Genomic DNA, 21,592 nt, shown 5'->3' with positions numbered 1-21,592 from the left:
ATAAAACCTTTAAAATCTCTAAACAATCACAAGTAGGGCAGTTCATCACAGTTCATCCATTGCAACTGGATTGATGAAAGGTCACTTACACCTGTAGGCTACATTGTATTTGGGAAAAGCAAAAGGTATCAGCATAATGTTATTTATTTATTTATTTTTTATGTATTTTTAAACAAAAACATATCTGTCAGTTCCATGCCGTTTTCAACAGCTATCAAAAACAAAGGTCATTTTTGGATGGATGGATTTTTTGTGAATGTTTCTTCTTCTACATAAGATTTTAGTCATCTTTAGTTCATGTAATACTTTATTGTCAATGCACAAATTAAGTAACAGTAGTCTGAAACGTTATTGTTAATGCACAAATTAAGTAACAGTAGCCTAGTCTGAAACGAAATGCTGTTTTACATCTAACCAGTGGTGCAAATAACTGACATGTCCAAATGGGCCTTGATGAAATGCGTCGCTAGACTGTTCATACACATTTTAACGGGCCAAAGTTGAAGAGCTTTTGTCCGTTATTGTTAGTGCAAATATAGGCTGATTCATGTTCCCTTGCATTGTTTAACTGAGGTCCATGGCTAGTCTGGCTTTCATCAGACCAAGCTTAATCTTTTAAGAAATCAAAAAATAAATAGCGGGCAGATCAGGCTGGGTTCACCCAGCCTAGTCCATAGGCACCCGATATTGTTTAATTTTCCGATTGAGATATACACGCTCTGGCTATTCTAAATGCAAAAATGCATCAGGGAGTTATGACAAAACGGTAACTAACAAACTAGATCCTAATAGAAAGCTTCCCTAAGCTACAGGTAGGATTATAAGGTAGGCCTATTTACAACATAAATTGTCAATAGGCTATGCTGGCGACACAAATAAAATCTCCTTTGGAAACCAATGGCTTACGCCTTACAGTATCAAGCGGACTTAAACTGTCATATCGTGGCGAAAAGTTGTAATAACATTCACGCAGCTCCATGAGTCAAGGAAAGCGCGAATGAAGTAGCCACTTCTAAATGGGACCCACTACACAGTCATATCCATGTGGGGTTACATGCCCACCAAGTTTCGTGTACCCCGGTCTTTCAGTGTCCCGGGACTCATTGACGGAAATTTGGGGAATGCGAAAAAGAAAAAAAAAAAAAAAAAAAAAGAAAAGAAAAAAAAAAATCTGACTAAACCTATATGACCGCCGCTTCGCTGCGCGGCGGTCATAATAATGTGTTGCATATCTGAACATTATATTTCCCATGGTGAGGACTGGGAATAATAGTAGAGTGATAGCTCTCATATAGCAGAAAGCCCCAAATGCTATGTTTACACACTGTATGCTCCATCGCGAAGTCCTTGTAGCTGAAATAATTATTATGACCGCCGCGCAGCGAAGCGGCGGTCATATAGGTTTAGTCAGATTTTTTTTTCTTTTTCGCATGCCCAAATTTCCGTCAATGATTCCCGGGACACTGAAAGACCGGGGTACACGAAACTTGGTGGGCATGTAACCCCACATGGATAGCATGGAACCATCGTTTTTCGTTTTGATCTTTAGCCCCCCCGCTGGACTGGACCCCCCGAAAGGAGGGTAGGGCAGACACAGTTTTCTGTGAATATCTCGAAAACCGTAGGGTTTAGGAGGGCCATTTTTTTTTGTATGTTGATCTCAAGGTGCCATGTCAACCCATTCCATAACCACTCATTTCATGTATAGCGCCACCTAGTTAAACACAAAAAAGTAAAAATGAGGTGTTGTAATTGAAGGTATCTGTGACCTAACATAGTCAAAACTGCACGAAATTGGAATTGTAGGATCATTATGACACCCTCTGTATGCACGCCAAGTTTTGTGGAATTCCGTTCATGGGGGGCCACACAATAAATTAATTTATGTTACTATACACCAACTGGCCTGTAGGTGGCCGGAGACAGTTTTCTGTGAATATCTCGAGAACCGTAGGGCCTAGGAGGTCCACCTTTTTTATGTATGTTGGTCTTAAGGGGGCATGTCAACCCATCCCATTACCACTTATTTCATGTATAGCGCCACCTAGTTAAAAATTAAAAAGCAAAAAATTAGGTGTTTTCATCACAATATCTCTGGCTGACAAGGTCAAAACTGCATGAAATTAAAAGTGTAGGATCATTATGACACCCTCCGAATGCATGCCAAGTTTTGTGTACTTTCGTTCATGGGGGGCCTTACAATAAAATAATTTATGTGTACATTTAGTGACGTACACCAACAAGGATTCCCGGGACACTGAAACACCGGGGTACACAATATTTGGTGGGCATGTACCTCCACATGGATAGCATAGAACCGTCATTCTTCGTTTTGATCTGTAGCCCCCCCCGCTGGACTGGACCCCCGAAAAGAGGGTAGGGCAGACACAGTTCTCTGTGAATATCTTGAGAACTGTAGGGCCTAGGATGACCAATTTTTTCCGTATGTTTGCCTCCAGGGGTCATGTTAACCCACTCCATGTGCACACATGTGCATAAACAGATACACACGCACACACATACATTTACAGTAATCATACGTATGACACATACTCACACAGTAGACATATGTACGCATGCATGCACATGCACAAACACACATACGCAGGCAAACACACAAGCACGCACATACACACACACACACACACCCACACACATAAACATAAATTTGTACACGCACACATGCACACAATTCAAGAATTTTTCCCGTCATCTACTCCCTGAATTTTTGGTCATTGATACCCGGGACACCGAACCACCAGGGTACATGAAATTTGGTGGGTATGTAGCCCCACTAGACTTTTACGGAAAATTTTCATTTCGTCCCTGGGGACCACCACCACATATAATAAGGATAGGACGATGTTCACATGAAGTGTAATTCCCATTTCTTCTTGAAGCCGAAATAAATCTGAGGATGTTTATCGGACATGCTTGTTTTTTACTGCAGGTACGTTAATCTTGTAATATCAATAAGGACCTAGGTAATGTTACCGTTAGCATTGGTTGAGTGATGGAGGCATTTGATTGATTGCATTTGTAGAAAACTATAAATGCGGTTATACCAAGCAAATTGATAGCAGCACTGTTTGTATCTTTCGACTGTCATTTATTGCACGTGCTACAAAATCATTCTGTGCAATGGAAGATTTACCAACGTTACACCGGTCTGATACAGTTTTGCCTATACATGCGTGAGACTGAGACGCCTGTTTATTTTGTTTTAAGTGCGTGCATGGTGTGAGAGGGGAATCGATGTGCTTTGATTACAGCTTGGTAGTTGTAGTCTTGTGAAATTAAAAAGCACGTGTGTGTGAAGTATCCAAACAATGACACCTTCATTTCATTATGGCTGCTTTAGCAACACACCTTAAAGGAGAATTCCGGTGTGATATTGACCTAAAGTGTATTGAAACATGATACCGAGTGTGAACGTATGTCTCATAGCCCATCTCGACTTGTCCCCTGCACTCCAAAATCTGGCGCTAGTTAGCCGATGCTACCAACAACTTTTTCAGTAGTGGTGCTTCGGCATCGGGCTAGCCATGCAAATAAATCACTGTTTTACACCCATTTACGAGGCTCAATGTATCTCCACACTTCATTGGTAGACTTCCTAGGGCCCTGACATTTAAAACGAGACATTGAGAACTTTGAAAAAGCACTGGTAGTTTACTTACAAGACGATTTATACAGACAGTATCTTCACGAAGTTTAACGTTTGCAGCCATCTTGAATTTAGTCACGATAAGTCGAGCAACGAGTAAGAATGAACAGGTATGATAAGGGATCAGATTCCAAAAATAATTCAGTGGAAATGCATGGATTCCAGTTTCTTCCACTGGAATCCATGCATTTCCACTGAATTATTTTAAGAATAGCCAGAGCGTGTATATCTCAATCGGAAAATTAAACAATATCGGGTGCCTATGGACTAGGCTGGGTGAACCCAGCCTGATCTGCGCGCTATTTATTTTTTGATTTCTTAAAAGATTGAGCTTGGTCTGATGAAAGCCAGACTAGCCATGGACCTCAGTTACACAATGCAAGGGAACACGAATCAGCCTATATTTGCACGAACAATAACGGACAAAAGCTCTTCAACTTTGGCCCGTTAAAATGTGTATGAACAGTCTAGCGACGCATTTCATCAAGGCCCATTTGGACATGTCAGTTATTTGCACCACTGGTTAGATGTAAAACAGCATTTCGTTTCAGACTAGGCTACTGTTACTTAATTTGTGCATTAACAATAACGTTTCAGACTACTGTTACTTAATTTGTGCATTGACAATAAAGTATTACATGAACTAAAGATGACTAAAATCTTATGTAGAAGAAGAAACATTCACAAAAAATCCATCCATCCAAAAATGACCTTTGTTTTTGATAGCTGTTGAAAACGGCATGGAACTGACAGATATGTTTTTGTTTATAAATACATAAAAAATAAATAAATAAATAACATTATGCTGATACCTTTTGCTTTTCCCAAATACAATGTAGCCTACAGGTGTTGCAGTTGCAATGGATGAACTGTGATGAACTGCCCTACTTGTGATTGTTTAGAGATTTTAAAGGTTTTATAACAATGCTACATCTTCTTTGGCTGTTCTACAATCTATTCACCTTTTCAGCACCAGTAGGCTACTTTCTGTGCAGCCGCACACACACACTCAGGCATGCCAAACAAGCATACACAAAAGTTTCAAGAGTGGGGGATGAAGTAAAATATGGAGACAAATTGAAGTGTGATTTATTTTCGCGGAACGGATGTACAGGACTGAGCGGCGGTCATATTTTGTACCGCTATGCAGTACATCTAGTTAGGATTAGTTTAATCAAGGGGGTCCTTGGCTAGAACCTAGTGGTATTTGGGGGGCCTTGTCGTGGAAAAGTTTGGGAACCCCTGCTCTAGGTCATCTGTATTTCTCCTCTTTGTGGAAAGACGCATGGAGCTTGGTCTGCAAAGTATGGAATTACGAATCATAGGACTCTACTATCTAACCTTGGAAGGAATATTTAAATTCATGAGAAAGTCTGGGAATTTTACTCCGTCATAGACAAATTGGCAATTCACAGAAAGGAAAAAAAGATAAAAACATCGACACATACATTCTTGTCTAACAAAGTAGCCTACTGTAAGTGGAGGTGTATAGGCTACCCAGTTTGCAAAACGGCTGGCAGTTTCTATATATTTTAGCTATTCCCCAACAGGTTAACATCAAGCTTGACTCATCTCACATGACCACAACTAGATCGGCATGTAACTTGGTCGTCGTAATATTCTCTGAGAATGTAGCCTCAATTGCAAAATCATGTCGGTTAATCCTTTACAACATTAGGAAGGTCAGACCTTATCTGACACAAGATTCCACACAACTACAACTTGTACAGGCCATGGTTATCTCCAAGCTGGACTATTGTAATTCACTGTTACCGTTTGTTTTATGTCTGGTCTTGTTCTGTAAGCCTACTGTCTTTGCAAAGACAGGCTTGCTTTACTGTCACTGTCTATTTGTCTGTCCGTTTGTATGTCTTGGTGTGATGTCACAGGTAGGCTACGCTGGCGATTACGCCGCTCTGTCCAGCATCGTTTGTCTGTGTCAATGTCTTGTGTGTGGAGCGCTTTGTATTGTAGGCTACGATAGTTAAATGCGCTTTATAAATAAAAATTACTTGACTTGACTTGACTTGTTAGCTGGCCTACCTACTTGTCAGCGTCGTTTGTTTAGTAAGATTGTGATGCTGCAGCAGTTGTTTTAATGTTTTAATAAACGTTGTTGTTTATTATTGCTATTCTCCTTAGTATTACCAACTTTTTCAATTGTTTACTGTTACATTTTTACTATTGTTATTTGTAGCCTGTGTCGCTTTGGACAAAAGCGTATGCTAAATGCAATAACCAATTGTGAAAATGACACCCTGGTAAACACGTCATCAACTGAGTTGCGTTTGCGCCATTTGTGACAACTGGATGTCGCAAAGGTGCAATTTCTTTTTAGCGGAACACAGTTGCAATAAGGGCGAAAAGCGCCGCATGCGCATAGGCTACTGCTATTACAGGTTATCATATGTCGAATGTCTTCTGATTAACAGGGGAGGTGGGAAGTCTTTTAAAACGGCAACAGTTTTTTTTACTGACAGAGGAAACTTGATTGAAAATGACCACTTGAGGTCTCTGTCCTACGACTGAAGGAGGACGGGAGACTGATGGGAAACTGAAGGTAGCCTAATGCATATCGAGCACAGCGTCTGCGAAAGCTGCGAGCAGCCCTGACTGCCGCACATTGCTGTGTGAAATATATTTGTTTGATTTGTTTTGTTATTTAGCGTAATGTAGACTAACTTATGAAACTGCGCACGTTCTCTTATTGCTTGAGTGGATACACTTAAATGGCAACCCTCGAGTTGGTATATAGCGAATAGATTTTATTTGATTCAAGTTGCAGCCCTACGACTGCTGATCTGGAGAGAGTCCCTTACGCCCCGCGCATTTGGAGGAATCAACATTGTCAGCATGGCCTCAGCATCCGATAAGAACCGGCGACTTTTGATGGATCTTCTGGAAACAGATGGAAATGGAAACTGTGTTGATTGCGGTGTGGCAGGTAAAGAAACGGCAGTCTAATTGTTTGTTTACACTGCGCACTCCCTTCCCCATCGGGCATCCAGGTGACCGTGAGGCTAGCATACCCTGACAGATGAAGAGATGTCTGTGACGAATTTCACGGCGCGGGGTGGCTTGCGGCCGATGCACCTAGGTCTAGGTGCGTTGGGCTTGAACTTTGAAAGTAGGCCAAATGTTGAACTCCTTTCATGCATTGGAGAAACGAACATATGAAAGATAAATGTTATTTTTGTTATTTTTCATTGATTCGGGTGCATGCGATTTCCATGTGGCGTTTGTCTTGTAAAACAAGTAGCCTATCTTGAATTTCACGCCTTACCTCTTCTGTCACACCCTGAAACCAAGCAGTGCCTTTGTGTTCAGCTATCTCAAAAGTTATCAGCGTTGGTTTACACTGTGCTGTGGCCAAACAGGAATGGTTACATTACTGAGACATTTCTGTGACATTCTGTGGAAAGTGGAAAAAGTGTTTCAGGCATCGATGGAATCGAGGTGACTTAATGAGCAGCTTGCCAATTTGGCAAGGTGACTTTTATTTGTCTTCTGCCTATGACCCACTCCCTTGATGCAAATTGTAGGCCTATTGGAGTGGGCTGGCCCACGGTCAGTATGTCTAGTCTAGACCCCAATGGGAGAACTTTGACATAAGACATTGTTTGGTCCATATTTGAGAGTATAGGCCAGCATTTGTAATGATTTCAGACTTTTGGAGTGTAGCTCGTAGGCCTACTGGGCAAGTTTTGCAGTGAGCCAGATCAGGGATGGATTACTGCACGGGCCTACCGGGCCCAGGCCCAGGGGCCCAAGGTGTCAGGGGGCCCTGAAGCCCAAGCCATTGCATGGAATCATTGCCTCAATATCAACACATCAGGATGTAGGCTATGAATTTGATTGAATTAAAGTATTGGCCATCCCCAAAATGCACCAGAAAACAGGAAATCACATATGCAACAATTAGTGGGGGGGCCCTTAATACATCTGGGCCCAGGGGCCCGAAAGTTCATAATCCGTCCATGAGCCAGATACCAAAACTGGCCTGAGACATCCTTATAAAAACTTTAGAGAAACTGTAGGCTAACATAAAACAAGCAAACAATGAGCCAGTTGTTATGCAAAACAATGAAATGAAAATGTATAGAGGTTATTGTCAATGATACCTTCTGGGAAAGAAAAGTTCCGTCATGCACTTATTACCAAGTTTGGCAGATCATGGTGGAAATTGTTTTCAGGAGGTGCAGTGTGCAGGAGGAGGGACTAAGACCAGTTATAGACCTACCTGTTTACCTGTGACATTAAACCCCTCTGAGTTGTTGCCCTGGCACGATTCTGACGCTATTCTATATGTGGAATGGCCTCTCTGAATACTGTGTGGTGCCATCAAGGCCTTGAGTGTGGTGAAAGTACCTAACTTTTTTAAGCAAGCATTTTCCTGTAACCACTGTTCTGTAGGCCTAAAAAAGCTGATATGACGCAAGTATGAAACCAAATAAAAATGGCCAATCCTTAATTGTCTTAGATAGTTATATATTTAGTCTTATACTTTAGCTGTGGGTGATTGTCTAGGCAAATATGAGATTGCAATGTATGTTCATTCTTGTTGAATCCGCTTCTAACATAAAGAAATGACCATATGGGCTGTTAACCACTATTTCTTACTAGAGTTACCAAAATGGCCTTCGTATTAAACTGCTCCAGTCTCTGTGTCTTCATTGAGATGTCAGTGGAATGTTGATGAGATTTCCTAATGGCTGAAATGTGTGAAGTGTTAGCCTACCATATAGATTTGAAAGATTTTTTGTTGTTATAAAAACGTTTAGTTTTGCTGGTGCACGGGCACATTGACGTCAAAATGACTTCCCAGACTGCACCTGTGCTCTTCATGTTAAGGGACACAGACCAAAGAGCAGTCACTTCACCCTGCCCCAAGCTAGGGGTCTACGGGGTACCAAACCTGCCTAAGAGCTGGCTACCGCTACACGCACCACCTACATTAGCAGCCTTCACGCATCACCCCATAAGTATAAGTATATATACTCTTTTGATCCTGTGAGGGAAATTTGGTCTCTGCATTTATCCCAATCCGTGAATTAGTGAAACACAATCAGCACACAGTGAGGTGAAGCACACACTAACGCTCGGGGAGCAGTGAGGTTAGGTTAGCTTAGGTGCCTTGCTCAAGGACACTTCAGCCGTGCCTACTGGTCGGGGTTTGAACCGGCAAACCTCCGGTATAAGTCTGAAGCGCTAACCAGTAGGCCACGGCTGCCTACATTAGCACCCCTCACGCATCACCCCATAACTCTTCACCCCTCCCAGGGCACGCATCACCCCATAACTCTTCACCCCTCCCAGGGCACGCATCACCCCATAACTCTTCACTTCTCCCAGGGCACGCATCACACCATAACTCTTCACTTCTCCCAGGGCACCCCTCACACTGGTGCTTCTCTAATGTCATGTTTTCACATTGGTTGTGTAGTGGCAATGAGTGCTGCAATGAATATGCGCCTGCATCCATTAACCGTCACCTGTTTACTCAACAAAAGTGGACTGTCATGGTCACAACAAGTGCAATGATGTGCAACTGGATATGTATGTATGTGTGTGTGTGTGTGTGTGTGTGTGATGTGCATGCATGTGTTATACACTATGGAGGAAATGATTCTTTCAGATAAGACATCTTGTGAGGTCCATATTGACAGAGCGGCCAGGCCTTCTTAATTCTGGTAAAACTATAAGTATAAGTATAAGTATAAGTATATATACTCTTTTGATCCCGCGCCTTGCTCAAGGGCACTTCAGCCGCTTTCTACTGGTCGGGGTTCAAACTGGCAACCCTCCGGTCACAAGTCCGAAGCGCTAACCAGTAGGCCACGGCTGCCCCTAAAACTGTGGCTTAACATGCAGTGTGTGTGGTGTGTGTGTGGTGTGTGTGTGTGTGTGTGTGTGTGTGTGTGTGTGTGTGTGTGTGTGTGTGTGTGTGTGTGTGTGTGTGTGTGTGTGTGTATATGTGTGTGTGTGTGGTGTGTATAGGTGTGTGGTGTGTATATGTGTGTATGTGTGTGTGTGGTGTGTGTGTGCATGTTTATCTTAATACTGGTAAGACTGTGGCTTAACATGGTGGCTCAACTGACACGTACGTTCTGCTCAAGTCAGAGCCACAACAGCACAACAGCATGTGTTGTCTGAGAACAAATTGTTGGAGGGTATTTGTGTTGAGCTGGCAATTGTTTCTGAATAGTTGTATAATGTAGTCTGGCAGAATGTTGTTGAAGTTTGAGCTCAACATCCAATCAAATTACACCGCTCCATACTGAAGCCACAAGTTGATTGGCTGAATTAGTTTCTGACTTAGAGCCACTGTTTGTTTATGGGCCTGCTTTTGGTTCCGATTTACTGATCCAGGAGTGTGAGAATGCCAGAACTCTTCTGATGATAATAATAATAATAATAACATTTATTTGTTTTTTTCAAGCAAAGAGCTCTAAACACATCACATTCAGTGAATCAACAGGTAGAGAGGCCTGTGAGAGGAAACTAGCTGAACTGGACTAGAAGTGGTAATGGGGCAGCTAATCTCTGCCTCTGCCTGTGATCTCTTCTCTAAAGGCTCTGTTATCCGCACATGCGGCTCAAGTGTTCCCTTCAGCCTGCGTGTTGGCTCTTGTGCTGTGGCATGCAGTCTTTCTGGTTTGGCACGGATGTCGCATACAATTCACAGGTCAGGTGAGAAGTTGAAACCATAACGCGCGGATTAGACAGGTGCAGGGCCGTTTGCACTGTATTTGTGAGTTTGTGTATTAGTGCGGTCCCAATAAACATAAGAAGTTTTGAAAATGCTCAAAGATCAGTTAGTAAGGGATTTATTCAACTTTGTTTACACAGCTAGCTACAGTATGAATCAGAATCAGATTACATAATATGGTCCTCACACGCAAAGTCTGTGGTAACTGGAAACGTCCTACTCCCTTCCTGGTTAAGCTGTAGTATAGCACAAGAGTCTGCATGTGGGGATGACTCCTTAAAACATTGGTAGTGAATTGTTTCAGATCAGGCCAGAAATACAGTAGCCTACATCATCACCAGTCTCTCCAGACATGTCTTGGGACACATTCTGTTGTGCAAGACTCGTGTGTCAATGACTTGTAATACAGGTTTTTTATCCAGCTTTTAAATGCTTCATTTGTATTTACAGTAAGTGTTTTTACAGTAATGCCATTCAAGTATCAATGCGGGTTGTCAGTTATGCCGCTGCTGGAAGTCAATGAACCCTCTAACCCACTCTCAGTCTCAAATGAGAAGGGTCTGGTGTCCCGTGGCTAGGATGTGAGGAAAGTAGGGATTTTGCTCTCTCAAATCAAATGTCTAATGCTCTGAAGATGTGGTGATGACTCTCATAATCGCTCCCATTAATGGCATCTTCCATGATGTGCCCCAGTCGCTCTTCTGCGGCTAGCCCTGAGTACCCAGCCAGTTGAAGTGGAGTGGACTCCCTTTACTGACCTCACAGTCACCATGACTGAATGATGCTAAAGGATGCCAGAAGGGCTTATTTGTTCTTCTGTTCAGACATGAACTTAGTGTTTGACAGGTTAGGATCAGCATTTTAAAGAAAGTGACTTAGACTTCAGTGCTTTTTAAAAAGAAAAGAGGTGTAGGGTCTTCAGTGCTTAAAAAGGAAGTGATGTCAGCTCTTTAGTGCCTTGAAGGAAGTGATGTTGACTGTTCAGAGCTTTAAAGGGAGTCTCCAGCTCTGAGCACTTCCTCCCCCTGTTAGCGCCTGTGGAATGTGAATGTGTTGTGTTCCTCTGATGTGAGTGGTGCGGTGCGGCTACTGCCTGTCCCTCTCTTGTGCCGTCTGGCTTCTCTGGAGCTCTTCCTGTTTAACCCCACCACGTGTCCTCAGCTTTGTGGTCTCATGTTTGTGCGTCTCATTCTGTTCTGTCACGTTTCACTTATTTCCGTAATTCTCAAATGCCCTTCCCACACCTCTACATGCCTCTGGTCATCCTCTGACCTCATTATAGACTTCAGTCTGTGGTCTGCAGCTCCTCTCTTGCACACACACACACACACTCACTCACTCACTCACTCACTCACTCACTCACACACACACATACACACACACACACACACACACACACACACACACACACACACACACACACACACACACACACACATGGGTGCACAAGCCACTGCTCTAGCTCTAAACTAAACTCTAACCCAAGAGCAAGCTAACACAGGCTCAGACGCACGCTGTGTGTGGTTTGTAGGTCTGAGAAGGGCCTTAATTTAAATTAGATTAGATTAGACTTTACTGTAATTGTGCAGAGTACAACAGAGACAACAGTATAAACAGTAGAAGATAGTGCAATGTAGACATAAAAGGGGTATGGTTTACAGTACTATAAATGAAATATAAATATAAATATGTGTATATAAGTATATATACTTTTTTGATCCCGTGAGGGAAATTTGGTCTCTGCATTTAACCCAATCGTGAATTAGTGAAACACAAACAGCACACAGTGAACACACAGTGAGGTGAAGCGCACACTAATCTCGGCGCAGTGAGCTGCCTGCTACAATGGCGGCGCTCGGGGAGCAGTGAGGGGTTAGGTACCTTGCTCAAGGGCACTTCAGCCGCGGCCCACTGGTTGGGGCTCGAACCGGCAACCCTCCGGTTACAAGTCCAGAGTGCTAACCAGTGGGCCACGGCTGCCCAAAACCAGTGGGCCACGGCTGCCCATGTGCAATGTATTATTAGAAGTAGCCTTATAAGAGCAGAATATATATGGATATGCAGTAATAATAATGTATGAACATGTACAGATATGTGTAGTGTACAGTAGCAGTAACATTATAAGAGCGGTAAAAATAATATAGATATATGCAGTGAACAGTAATATTATAAAAAACTGAGTAATGGATATTCAGTAGGCTATGAACTGTATAGACAGATATGTACAGTATGTACAGATATTTGCAGTGTAGTAACAGTAACATTATATAAGTAGTAAAAAATAATATAGATATACACTGCAAAAAATGAATTCTAACCAAGTGTTATTGATCTTATATTAAGATAAAAAAATCTATTTGGTATTGTTTTTAGTATGAAAAGACTTACCTAGCGCCCTCTCAAAAGATCATTTTGACTTAATTTAAGAAGACTTTAACTTATTTTAAGGAGTCTTATCAAGATAAATTTGCTCAACGCACTGGCAGACAAATTTGCTTGTTTTTAGGACAAATTTGCTTAACGCACTGGCAGACAAATTTGCTTGTTTTCAAGATGAGATGTCTTAAAATAAGTCAAATTTCTTTTAAATTAAGTCAAATGATTTCACAAAAAAGCGCTAGGTAAGTCTCTTTATACTGAAAACAATACCAACTAGTTTTTTTTATCTTGATATAAGATTAATAACACTTGGTTAGATTTTGTTAGATAAGCAGTTTTTGCAGTGTATGCAGTGTATTAACAGCAATATTATGAAAAACAGAATAAATATGGATATTCAGTATATAGACATATATGTACATTATGTACAGATATGTACAGTGTAAAAACAGTAACATAAGAGTAGTAAAAATAAGTGTATGTGCAGTAAGAACAGTATAAAGAGCAGTAGAATATGTATAAGTGTAATTACAGTATGTACATTTTAGAAATATAAATAGAATACTATGGATGGGATAGGATAGTGCAATTGTGTTGTTTGTTGGTTGGTTGCCATTGGGGTGCAGACCGTCTTTAGTTTCCTAAGGAAGAAGAGACGTTGGTGAGCCTTCTTGATCAGGGTAGAGGTGTTGAGGGTCCAAGAGAGGTCCTCAGAGATGTGGACACCCAGAAACTTGAAGCTGGTGACATGCTCCACCTCAGTCCCGTTGTTGAGGATGGGGGCGTGTGTGCTAGCTTTTGACTTCCTGAAATCCACAATGAGCTCTTTGGTCTTCTTGGTGCTGAGAGCCAGGTTGTTGTTGGGTTGGAGTTAGTAATATTGTAGTCTGATGGCCTTTGCCACATTTACATCCTTAGCTTGTGGTTGTGCTTGGCCTTTTTGATGCCCCTTCTCAGGTTAGCCCTGGATAAGCTATAGGCCTGAGCATCACCTGATCTGAATGCCTTCAGCAGCATTTAGATAGAGATGACATATTTTTGCATAGCTTGTGTAGCTGTCTATCTATCTATCTTCTGGGTTGTGGTTCTGGTTTACGTGTGAGTCAAGGGGTCCTGTGCTTTCACACCTTCTTTCAGTGCTAGGCCTGAATAACTTGTTGGTGTCAGGCTATGCCTGTTGTTCTTGCTCAGTGGTTGAACAAAGAGCTAGTAGCATCAAAGTCATGATTAAAATTCTCATTTCGTAAAACACAGTCTGATTTATTTACTTTCTTGTACAGTTACAATAATAATCATCACGTCCATGCATCTGGACTTATAATGATTTATGTTTACAAAATGTACAAAGGTATTCAACAAAACAGTTTTACAGCTCAGTATCAAACATAATTTATAAACTTTTTATATTATATATTATATAAATTTATAGTATTCAATCTGTTGGACTAACACGTCTTGATAAAGCTGTATCTCTGTGTGACTGTGTGTTATTCCCCCTGTTTTCAGAGCCCAAGTGGGCATCCTCCACCCTGGGTGTTTTTGTGTGCCACAGTTGCTCCGGCCTGCACAGGAACATCTCCCAGATCAGCCGGGTCAAGTCCATCTTCATGGACCCCTGGGAGGCAGAGGAGGTCAAGGTGAGGCCAAGAGGAAAGTTGCCTGCCTGTCTGTCTGTCTGTCTGTCTGTCTGTCTGTCTGTCTGTCTGTCTGTCTGTTTGCATGCCTGTCGGCCTTCCTGTCTCAGTAGTTGCACTCTCATAAGCAAAAGGCAGAAATGCATTCAGTGTGTGTGCTTGTGGTTAGGCTGGATTCCTTTCTCACAGACAGATGCATGCACGTACGCCCACACAAACACACATACACCCACACACACACACACCCACAGAAAGAGAGAGAGAGAGAGAGAAAGAGAGGGATGCATGCACGTATGCCCACACACACACACACACACACACATGCATACCCACACCCACAGAAAGAGAGAGAGAGAAAGAGAGGGAGTTATATATACTCTATGTGTGCATGTTGTTGAGTTGGCCCAAAGACATGCACACAGTCAACATGTAGCACAGGTTACACAGTGAGACATCTACACACCTTTATGAAGTAGTTCACTTAAACAACCAATGCAAATGCAGAAGCTTTATGCACATGGGTGTGTTTTTTTGTGTGCTCTCATTCTCAATCCTATATCTCTCTCTCATTTGTACTCTTTCTCACACTCTTCCTCTTTGTGACCAAGTTCATCGCCTCGGCTGGAAATAATGCAGCTGTGGCCAAGTACGAGCAGAAGATCCCCGCGTTCTACTACAGGCCGACCAACACAGACTGCATGTGAGTGACCTCTGACCCTCGCCATTTACTTCACACCTGTACACTGAGCTCCATGAAATCACCCACTCCCTGTTATCAGATGTCATTGTGATGTCATCGTCCTACTGGGCTTGACCTTTGACCTGGATGACTGAATTGGGGTGGGGCCTTTCGCTTCCTGTAATTCAGGCCTCCATATTTCTTCACTGCTTCCTGGACTGAGTAAATACAGCAGGGTTAACTGTTACAGCACAGGAAATTGGCGAGTAAAAGGTGTTTGCATAACTCCCGTAGTAATGTCACAGTTTCACCAATGTGTAGACCTGCTTCCAGCAAGACTGAGCTTAGATTCAGTGGACAATACTGGCAGTAGTGTTACATCTGTTACACTTTTTCAAGTGAGGAAAGTAAGTACAGGATTTATAAAGCACATTTAAACACAGCTTTCACTGACCAAAGTGCTGTACACATTACAGTATATACATCAGATTGTAATATACCTATAAATCAAGATTTAAAGACCTTTACCAACAAGCAGAAAAATCCCAACCTCAAAGGACCTGAGGAACTGTAGTGGAAAAAAGCATTACAGAGTTGAAGCCTCACAGACATAACAGACATCAGATAGAAGATTAAAGGGACTGGGAAGCTCGGAGCATAGAGGTGGGGTTTGAGCCTGTAGCCTTTACAGTAAACGCAGAGATGGAGGGAGTGCGTTTACTGTGGAGTGGCAAATCTGGCGATTGGTTCCACAGACGTGGAGCAGCGAGCGCACAAGCTCTGTTACCTTTGTGTTTGAGATGTGGTCATGTGGCTGAGGGTCATGTTAGAGAGCCAGCAGATGGGAGAGACCTGGGGGCTGAGTGTAAATGAATGAAGTCAGTGATAGTTTTGGCCTGCCCATGAAGGGCCTGATAAAGAGTACTAAATAACATGCTAACATATGAGCATGCTAACATATTGCATGTTTGGTTGGTGAACATTTTAGTGTATATACTCTTTTGATCCCGTGAGGGAAATTTGATCTCTGCATTTATCCCAATCTGTGATTAGTGAAACACACACAGTACACAGTGTACACACAGTGAGAATAAGCACACACTAACCTGGAGCAGTGAGCTGCCTGCATCAACAGCGGCGCTCGGGGAGCAGTGAGGGGTTAGGTCGGTGCCTTGCTCGAGGACACTTCAGCCATGGATGTGGGCATGGGAGAGCAGTGCTCAAACACTTCCCCCGCCCACATGTTTCCTACTGGGATCAAACCGGCAACCCTTCGGTTAAAAGCCCGAAGCCCTAACCAGTAGACCACAGCTGCCCCAGATATTCGATTCAGAAAAAACTACGTAACTTGCAAAGAGTACATGTATGCAAACACAATAGACAGCAGTATTTAAATGAGTGTTTTGCATGTTGCATTGTCCGTCATAAAGAGTCTGATAAAGCAGACAGACTGCCATGCAAAATGAAATGAAGTCCGATGAGATTATAGAGCTGTTAGTGGAATAAACAATTTGGTGAACTACAGAAGAGAGCTCTGAACTCAGAGGAGAAAGTCCGTACAGGTCGATTTCTGAACTTGTGTGTCCATTCACTTGTGTGTAGTTTGCGCTGAATTTAGTAACAGACTTGTATGGACTTTCTCCTTGCAAGATGGTGACCACTGTACGAAGAGGAAAGCAATGCACTGACTGCAAAGACCGCTTGTTTTAAACACACTCTTTACACTTACAAAGGCAAAGCAATGCACTGACTGCAAAGACCGCTTGTTTTAAACACACTCTTTACACTTACAAAGGCAAACATACTTCGGCTGGTCCTCTCCATAGTACACAGAAGTGTAATGATATTTTGAGCTTATTTAGACTTTGCTTCAGGTATATGGCTATTTAGTGGTAAATGCATTTTGACTTTGCTTCAGGTATATGGCTATTTAGTGGTAAATGCATTTAGACTTTGCTTCAGGTATATGGCTATTTAGTGGTAAATGCATTTAGACTTTGCTTCAGGTATATGGCTATTTAGTGGTAAATGCATTTAGACTTTGCTTCAGGTATATGGCTATTTAGTGGTAAATGCATTTAGACTTTGCTTCAGGTATATGGCTATTTAGTGGTAAATGCATTTAGACTTTGCTTCAGGTATATGGCTATTTAGTGGTAAATGCATTTAGACTTTGCTTCAGGTATATGGCTATTTAGTGGTAAATGCATTTTGACTTTGCTTCAGGTATATGGCTATTTAGTGGCAAATGCATTTAGACTTTGCTTCAGGTATATGGCTATTTAGTGGTAAATGCATTTTGACTTTGCTTCAGGTATATGGCTATTTAGTGGTAAATGCATTTTGACTTTGCTTCAGGTATATGGCTATTTAGTGGTAAATGCATTTTCCGGTCTTACTTAAAACTACACTGACTGATGTTATGCCCTCAAATAACAATTTAGACTCATCTTCCAAAAATAGACCAAATACAGAAGTTCTCCTTTGAGAAATCTGTTTCAGCACTATATTGGGCTTTGAAACTCATGTGAAAGGGTTCCAGACAAGTAACTCGTTTGAGTTCAGGAACCTTTTATTTCACAGACATGCCATGCTTTATACCATGCACACTGTGCTCTGTGAGGATGAGGATGAAGATCAGACTGAAGATCAGGATGAGAGGCAGAGGATGATGATGATGATGAGGATGAGAAGGAGAGAGAAAGGATTAGGATGAAGATGAGAGGGAGAGAGGGAGAGTGAGAGGGAGTAGAGGGGATGAGGATGAAGTTGAGGATGAGAGGGAGAGGGAGGGAGAGTGAGAGAGAGAGAGGGGGAGAGAGAGAGAGAGGGGGAGAGAGAGAGAGGGGGGGAGAGAGAGAGAGAAGGGATGAGGATGAAGATGAAGTTTAGGATGAGAGGGAGAAGGAGAGAGAGAGAGAGAGAGGGGATCTGAGTGGGAGAGGGAGAGAGAGAGGGGATCTGAGTGGGAGAGGGAGAGAAAAAGAGAGAGAGAGGGAGAGAGGATGGGTTAGTGAGCTGCGAGCTGCAGCGAGGGCCAGCTCTGCTCTTCCCTAAATGCACGCTAACATTGGAGATATTGTCTGCAGTTTGTGTGTGTGTGTGTGTGTGTATGTGTGTATGCACATATGAAGCTTGGCATCATAAAGATGCTGAGGATGATGTAGCGATAGCAACAAAAGAGCGGGAAAGTAGCTGATGCAGGACTCCACATTCCACACACCTGTCCAGTCCTGTGTTTACACAGCTCTTCTGAGCACAGGGCGTTTACACAGCTCTTCTAAGCACAGGGCGTTTCCTAAGGTGCTTTGAAACAACACTAAACTGACTCTGAACATGAGTCATCGTCATTTGTCCTTCATTCATAACAATTAATTCATCCACTCATTCATTTATACCTTTATTTGTTTCTCGGACATTTAATGAGGGTAGCCCTCATTTTTAATATTTTCAGTTCCCCTGGTCTTTTAGCTAACCAGATTTAAGCACAATTTAGTACAACCTGGAAAATCATTGTGTGGTGGTCAATGTTGATATTGTGGCAGGGTTATGCGAAAATTAGGATTTTATTAGGTTGAGGCAACAAGTGTGTGACAATTACTATTTACTTGTTTACTTATACATTTAGCTATTTTACTATCTATTTGTTTACTTATTTACTTGGCTATTTTACTGTCTATTTGTTTACTTATTTATTTTGCTATTTTACTATCTATTTGTTTACTTATTCATATGGCTGACACTTTTATCCAAAGTGACTCACATATGAACATTGTTACTTGGGCTAGTGTCCCCATGGCAACTCGAGGTTAAGTGCCTTGCTCATGGGTACAGCGGGAATTGAATCCGCAACTTGTTCTGGCTACCCTGCCACCGCCCCCGGGTGGCACATCTGTTTATGTACTAGGCATTTCTTGCCCACTCTCTGCCAGCCAAACTGCTTTGGATACCTTTAAGGAAGCATTTCATTTTTCTCATCTGTGTTGAGCCAGGAGACTAAAATGTGCTGTTGACTCCATATCAATCTGCAGGCTACTACGGGAGCAGTGGATCAGAGCAAAGTACGAGAGGAAGGAGTTTATATTTGTGGACAGACAGGAACCCTATTCGGCAGGTACGGCGAGCATAAGTGACGCAGACACACGTTCACACCCCCACACACACACACACACACTGGGAGCATAAGTGACGCAGACACACGTTCACACCCCCACACACACACACACACTGGGAGCATAAGTGACGCAGACACACGTTCACACCTCCACACACACACTGTACGCTTCCATGAGTCCAACCACACCAAGTGTACGCTTTAATGCATTTGAGTTAGTGACACACATTCACACCCTACACACATACATGGACACCAACAGCAAAAAAGGCATACAGTGCAAATGTGTGTATGTGTGTGTGTGTGTATGTTCTTTAGAACACAGCTGATCAACTGTCTGCTTTCACTTTTTTAATAAAGTTCCATTGCAAGAAGTGACCGGACTACTTGCGGAGTGATATGTAAGGCGTAAATCAGAAGCACAAAACCCGTTGCCATTGACAGCGGTAATTATATGTTTCAGCGGTAATTCCATGAATTTATTTTACTGTACAATGTTGGGAAATCTCATTCAAGTCAATGGAGCGTTCTACTAGCATTGTGAAGAGCCGTATAATAAATATTGTTAGTACATATACATAATACATATGACTGAATTAATCAACTGATGGATATCAGGTACGACGAAGAAAATATGAACTCTGTTCACACATTTGGTTACTTTAATCCAAACTTATTCATTGTTAGCATATTGTATGTAAGGGATAATGTATAGAACGCCGGTCATTATTGGGAAAATAAGTCCCGGCAGGGCGAACCGTCTTGCTTCACCCTGAAGAGACTTATTCTGGGGGCGTTCTATACATTATCCCACTTATTATACGGCTACTTGCCAAAACGAAAAAATAAACTCGATATGTCTCTTTACACTTACTTAAATCAAACGAACTCATCTGATCAAGCGTCTGCTTTCACTTTTGAATGAAAATCCGTTGCCATTGACAGCGGTCATTATTTAGAGGTCCTTAGACCAAAATAATGACCGGTAGAACTTTCCCATTCCCATTCCCATTCAAGTCAAGTCAAGTCAAGTCAAGTTTATTTATATAGCACATTTCATACACAGAGGTCATTCAATGTGCTTTACATAAACAAAACCAAACGATAATAACAAATAAAAGCATAGAAGGGCAATATAGTCAAAGAATAGTTAAAAGGTAAAGATCATAATAAAAGGAAAACATAAAACACAAGGTAAAATCATTTAAAAATAAAGAATAATTAGTAAGCAAAAACAAAGGCAAAAGTAGTAAAAAAAGTAATAAAAGACAAAGTAGAATAATTATCGAGGCAGATTCAGAATTTGTAACTCGGCACAGTTAGCAGAAAGCGTCTGAGAACAGTTTGGTCTTAAGTCTAGATTTAAAACTGGCTACAGTTGGGGCCTTTTTAATGTCATCCGAAAGTTGGTTCCACAGCTGAGCCGCATAGCAGCTAAAAGCTGCTTCACCATGTTTAGTTCTAACTGTAGGTTTTACTAGCAGGTTTTTCACCTGGGACCTGAGAGGACGAGAAGGTGTGTACTGCTGAAGCATGTCTGACAAGTATTTAGGTCCTGCTCCATTTACTGATTTATAAACAAGCAATAGTGCTTTAAAGTCAATTCTGTGACTTACTGGAAGCCAGTGCAAGGACTTAAGAATTGGAGTAATGTGGTCAGTTCTTTTAGTTTTTGTTAGAGTCCTAGCTGCTGCATTTTGTATCACCTGAAGCTGTTTAATAGTCTTTTTAGGAAGGCCTGTGAACAGTCCATTGCAGTAATCAACCCTGCTGGAGATAAATGCATGAATGAGTTTTTCTAAGTCATGTTTTGACATCAGCCCTCTGAGTTTGACAATATTTTTGAGGTGGTAAAAAGCTGATTTAGTTATCGCTTTCATGTGGCTGTTGAAATTTAGATCACTGTCAATTAATACACCAAGGTTTTTAACAGTATCCTTTGCCTTCAACCCTTTTGTGTCAAGGAGAGTGGCAACCCTAAGTCTTTCCTCATTTTTACCAAATATAATTACTTCAGTTTTTTCTTTGTTCAGCTGAAGAAAATTTTGAGACATCCAGGTGTTGATTTGTTCTATACACTGACACATAGATTCAAGAGGACCATAGTTGTTTGGTGATAGAGCTAAGTAAATTTGTGTGTCATCTGCATAGCTATGATATGAAATCAAATTATTTTGAATGATTTGTCCAAGTGGGAGCATATAGAGGTTGAATAATAGTGGCCCCAAGATCGACCCCTGGGGAACACCACAGGTCAAGGACGTTGGTGTTGAGGTACAGTTTCCGATGGCAACAAAGAAGCTCCTTTCTTGTAGATATGATTTTAGCCAGCTGATAACTATGCCTGTAAATCCAACCCAGTGTTCTAGTCTGTGTAGTAAAATATTGTGATCAACAGTGTCAAATGCTG

The 21,592-nt window shown here is 41.8% G+C and overlaps 1 protein-coding gene across 4 annotated transcripts in view; it reads left to right on the top strand.

Moving 5' to 3' along the window:
* The first annotated feature begins 6,073 nt into the window (after positions 1 to 6,073).
* Positions 6,074 to 21,592, top strand: part of LOC121705296 (arf-GAP with dual PH domain-containing protein 1-like) — a 31,228-nt gene continuing 15,709 nt past the window's right edge. For all 4 annotated transcript variants that reach the window (XR_006030752.1, XR_006030751.1, XR_006030753.1 and 1 more), the window contains exons 1-5: positions 6,074 to 6,227; positions 6,447 to 6,611; positions 14,262 to 14,392; positions 14,998 to 15,089; positions 19,100 to 19,182. Coding sequence is in view for 1 of the 4 variants with exons in the window: in XM_042086200.1 (XP_041942134.1) it covers positions 6,521 to 6,611; positions 14,262 to 14,392; positions 14,998 to 15,089; positions 19,100 to 19,182 (397 nt within the window). In the remaining 3 variants the exon portion in view is untranslated. The remainder of the gene's footprint in view (positions 6,228 to 6,446; positions 6,612 to 14,261; positions 14,393 to 14,997; positions 15,090 to 19,099; positions 19,183 to 21,592) is intronic.

This window comes from Alosa sapidissima, chromosome 3 (assembly GCF_018492685.1).
Source record: "Alosa sapidissima isolate fAloSap1 chromosome 3, fAloSap1.pri, whole genome shotgun sequence".
In the NCBI taxonomy this organism is placed as follows: Eukaryota; Metazoa; Chordata; class Actinopteri; order Clupeiformes; family Clupeidae; genus Alosa; species Alosa sapidissima.
This window is presented reverse-complemented; position numbering and strand designations above follow the sequence as displayed.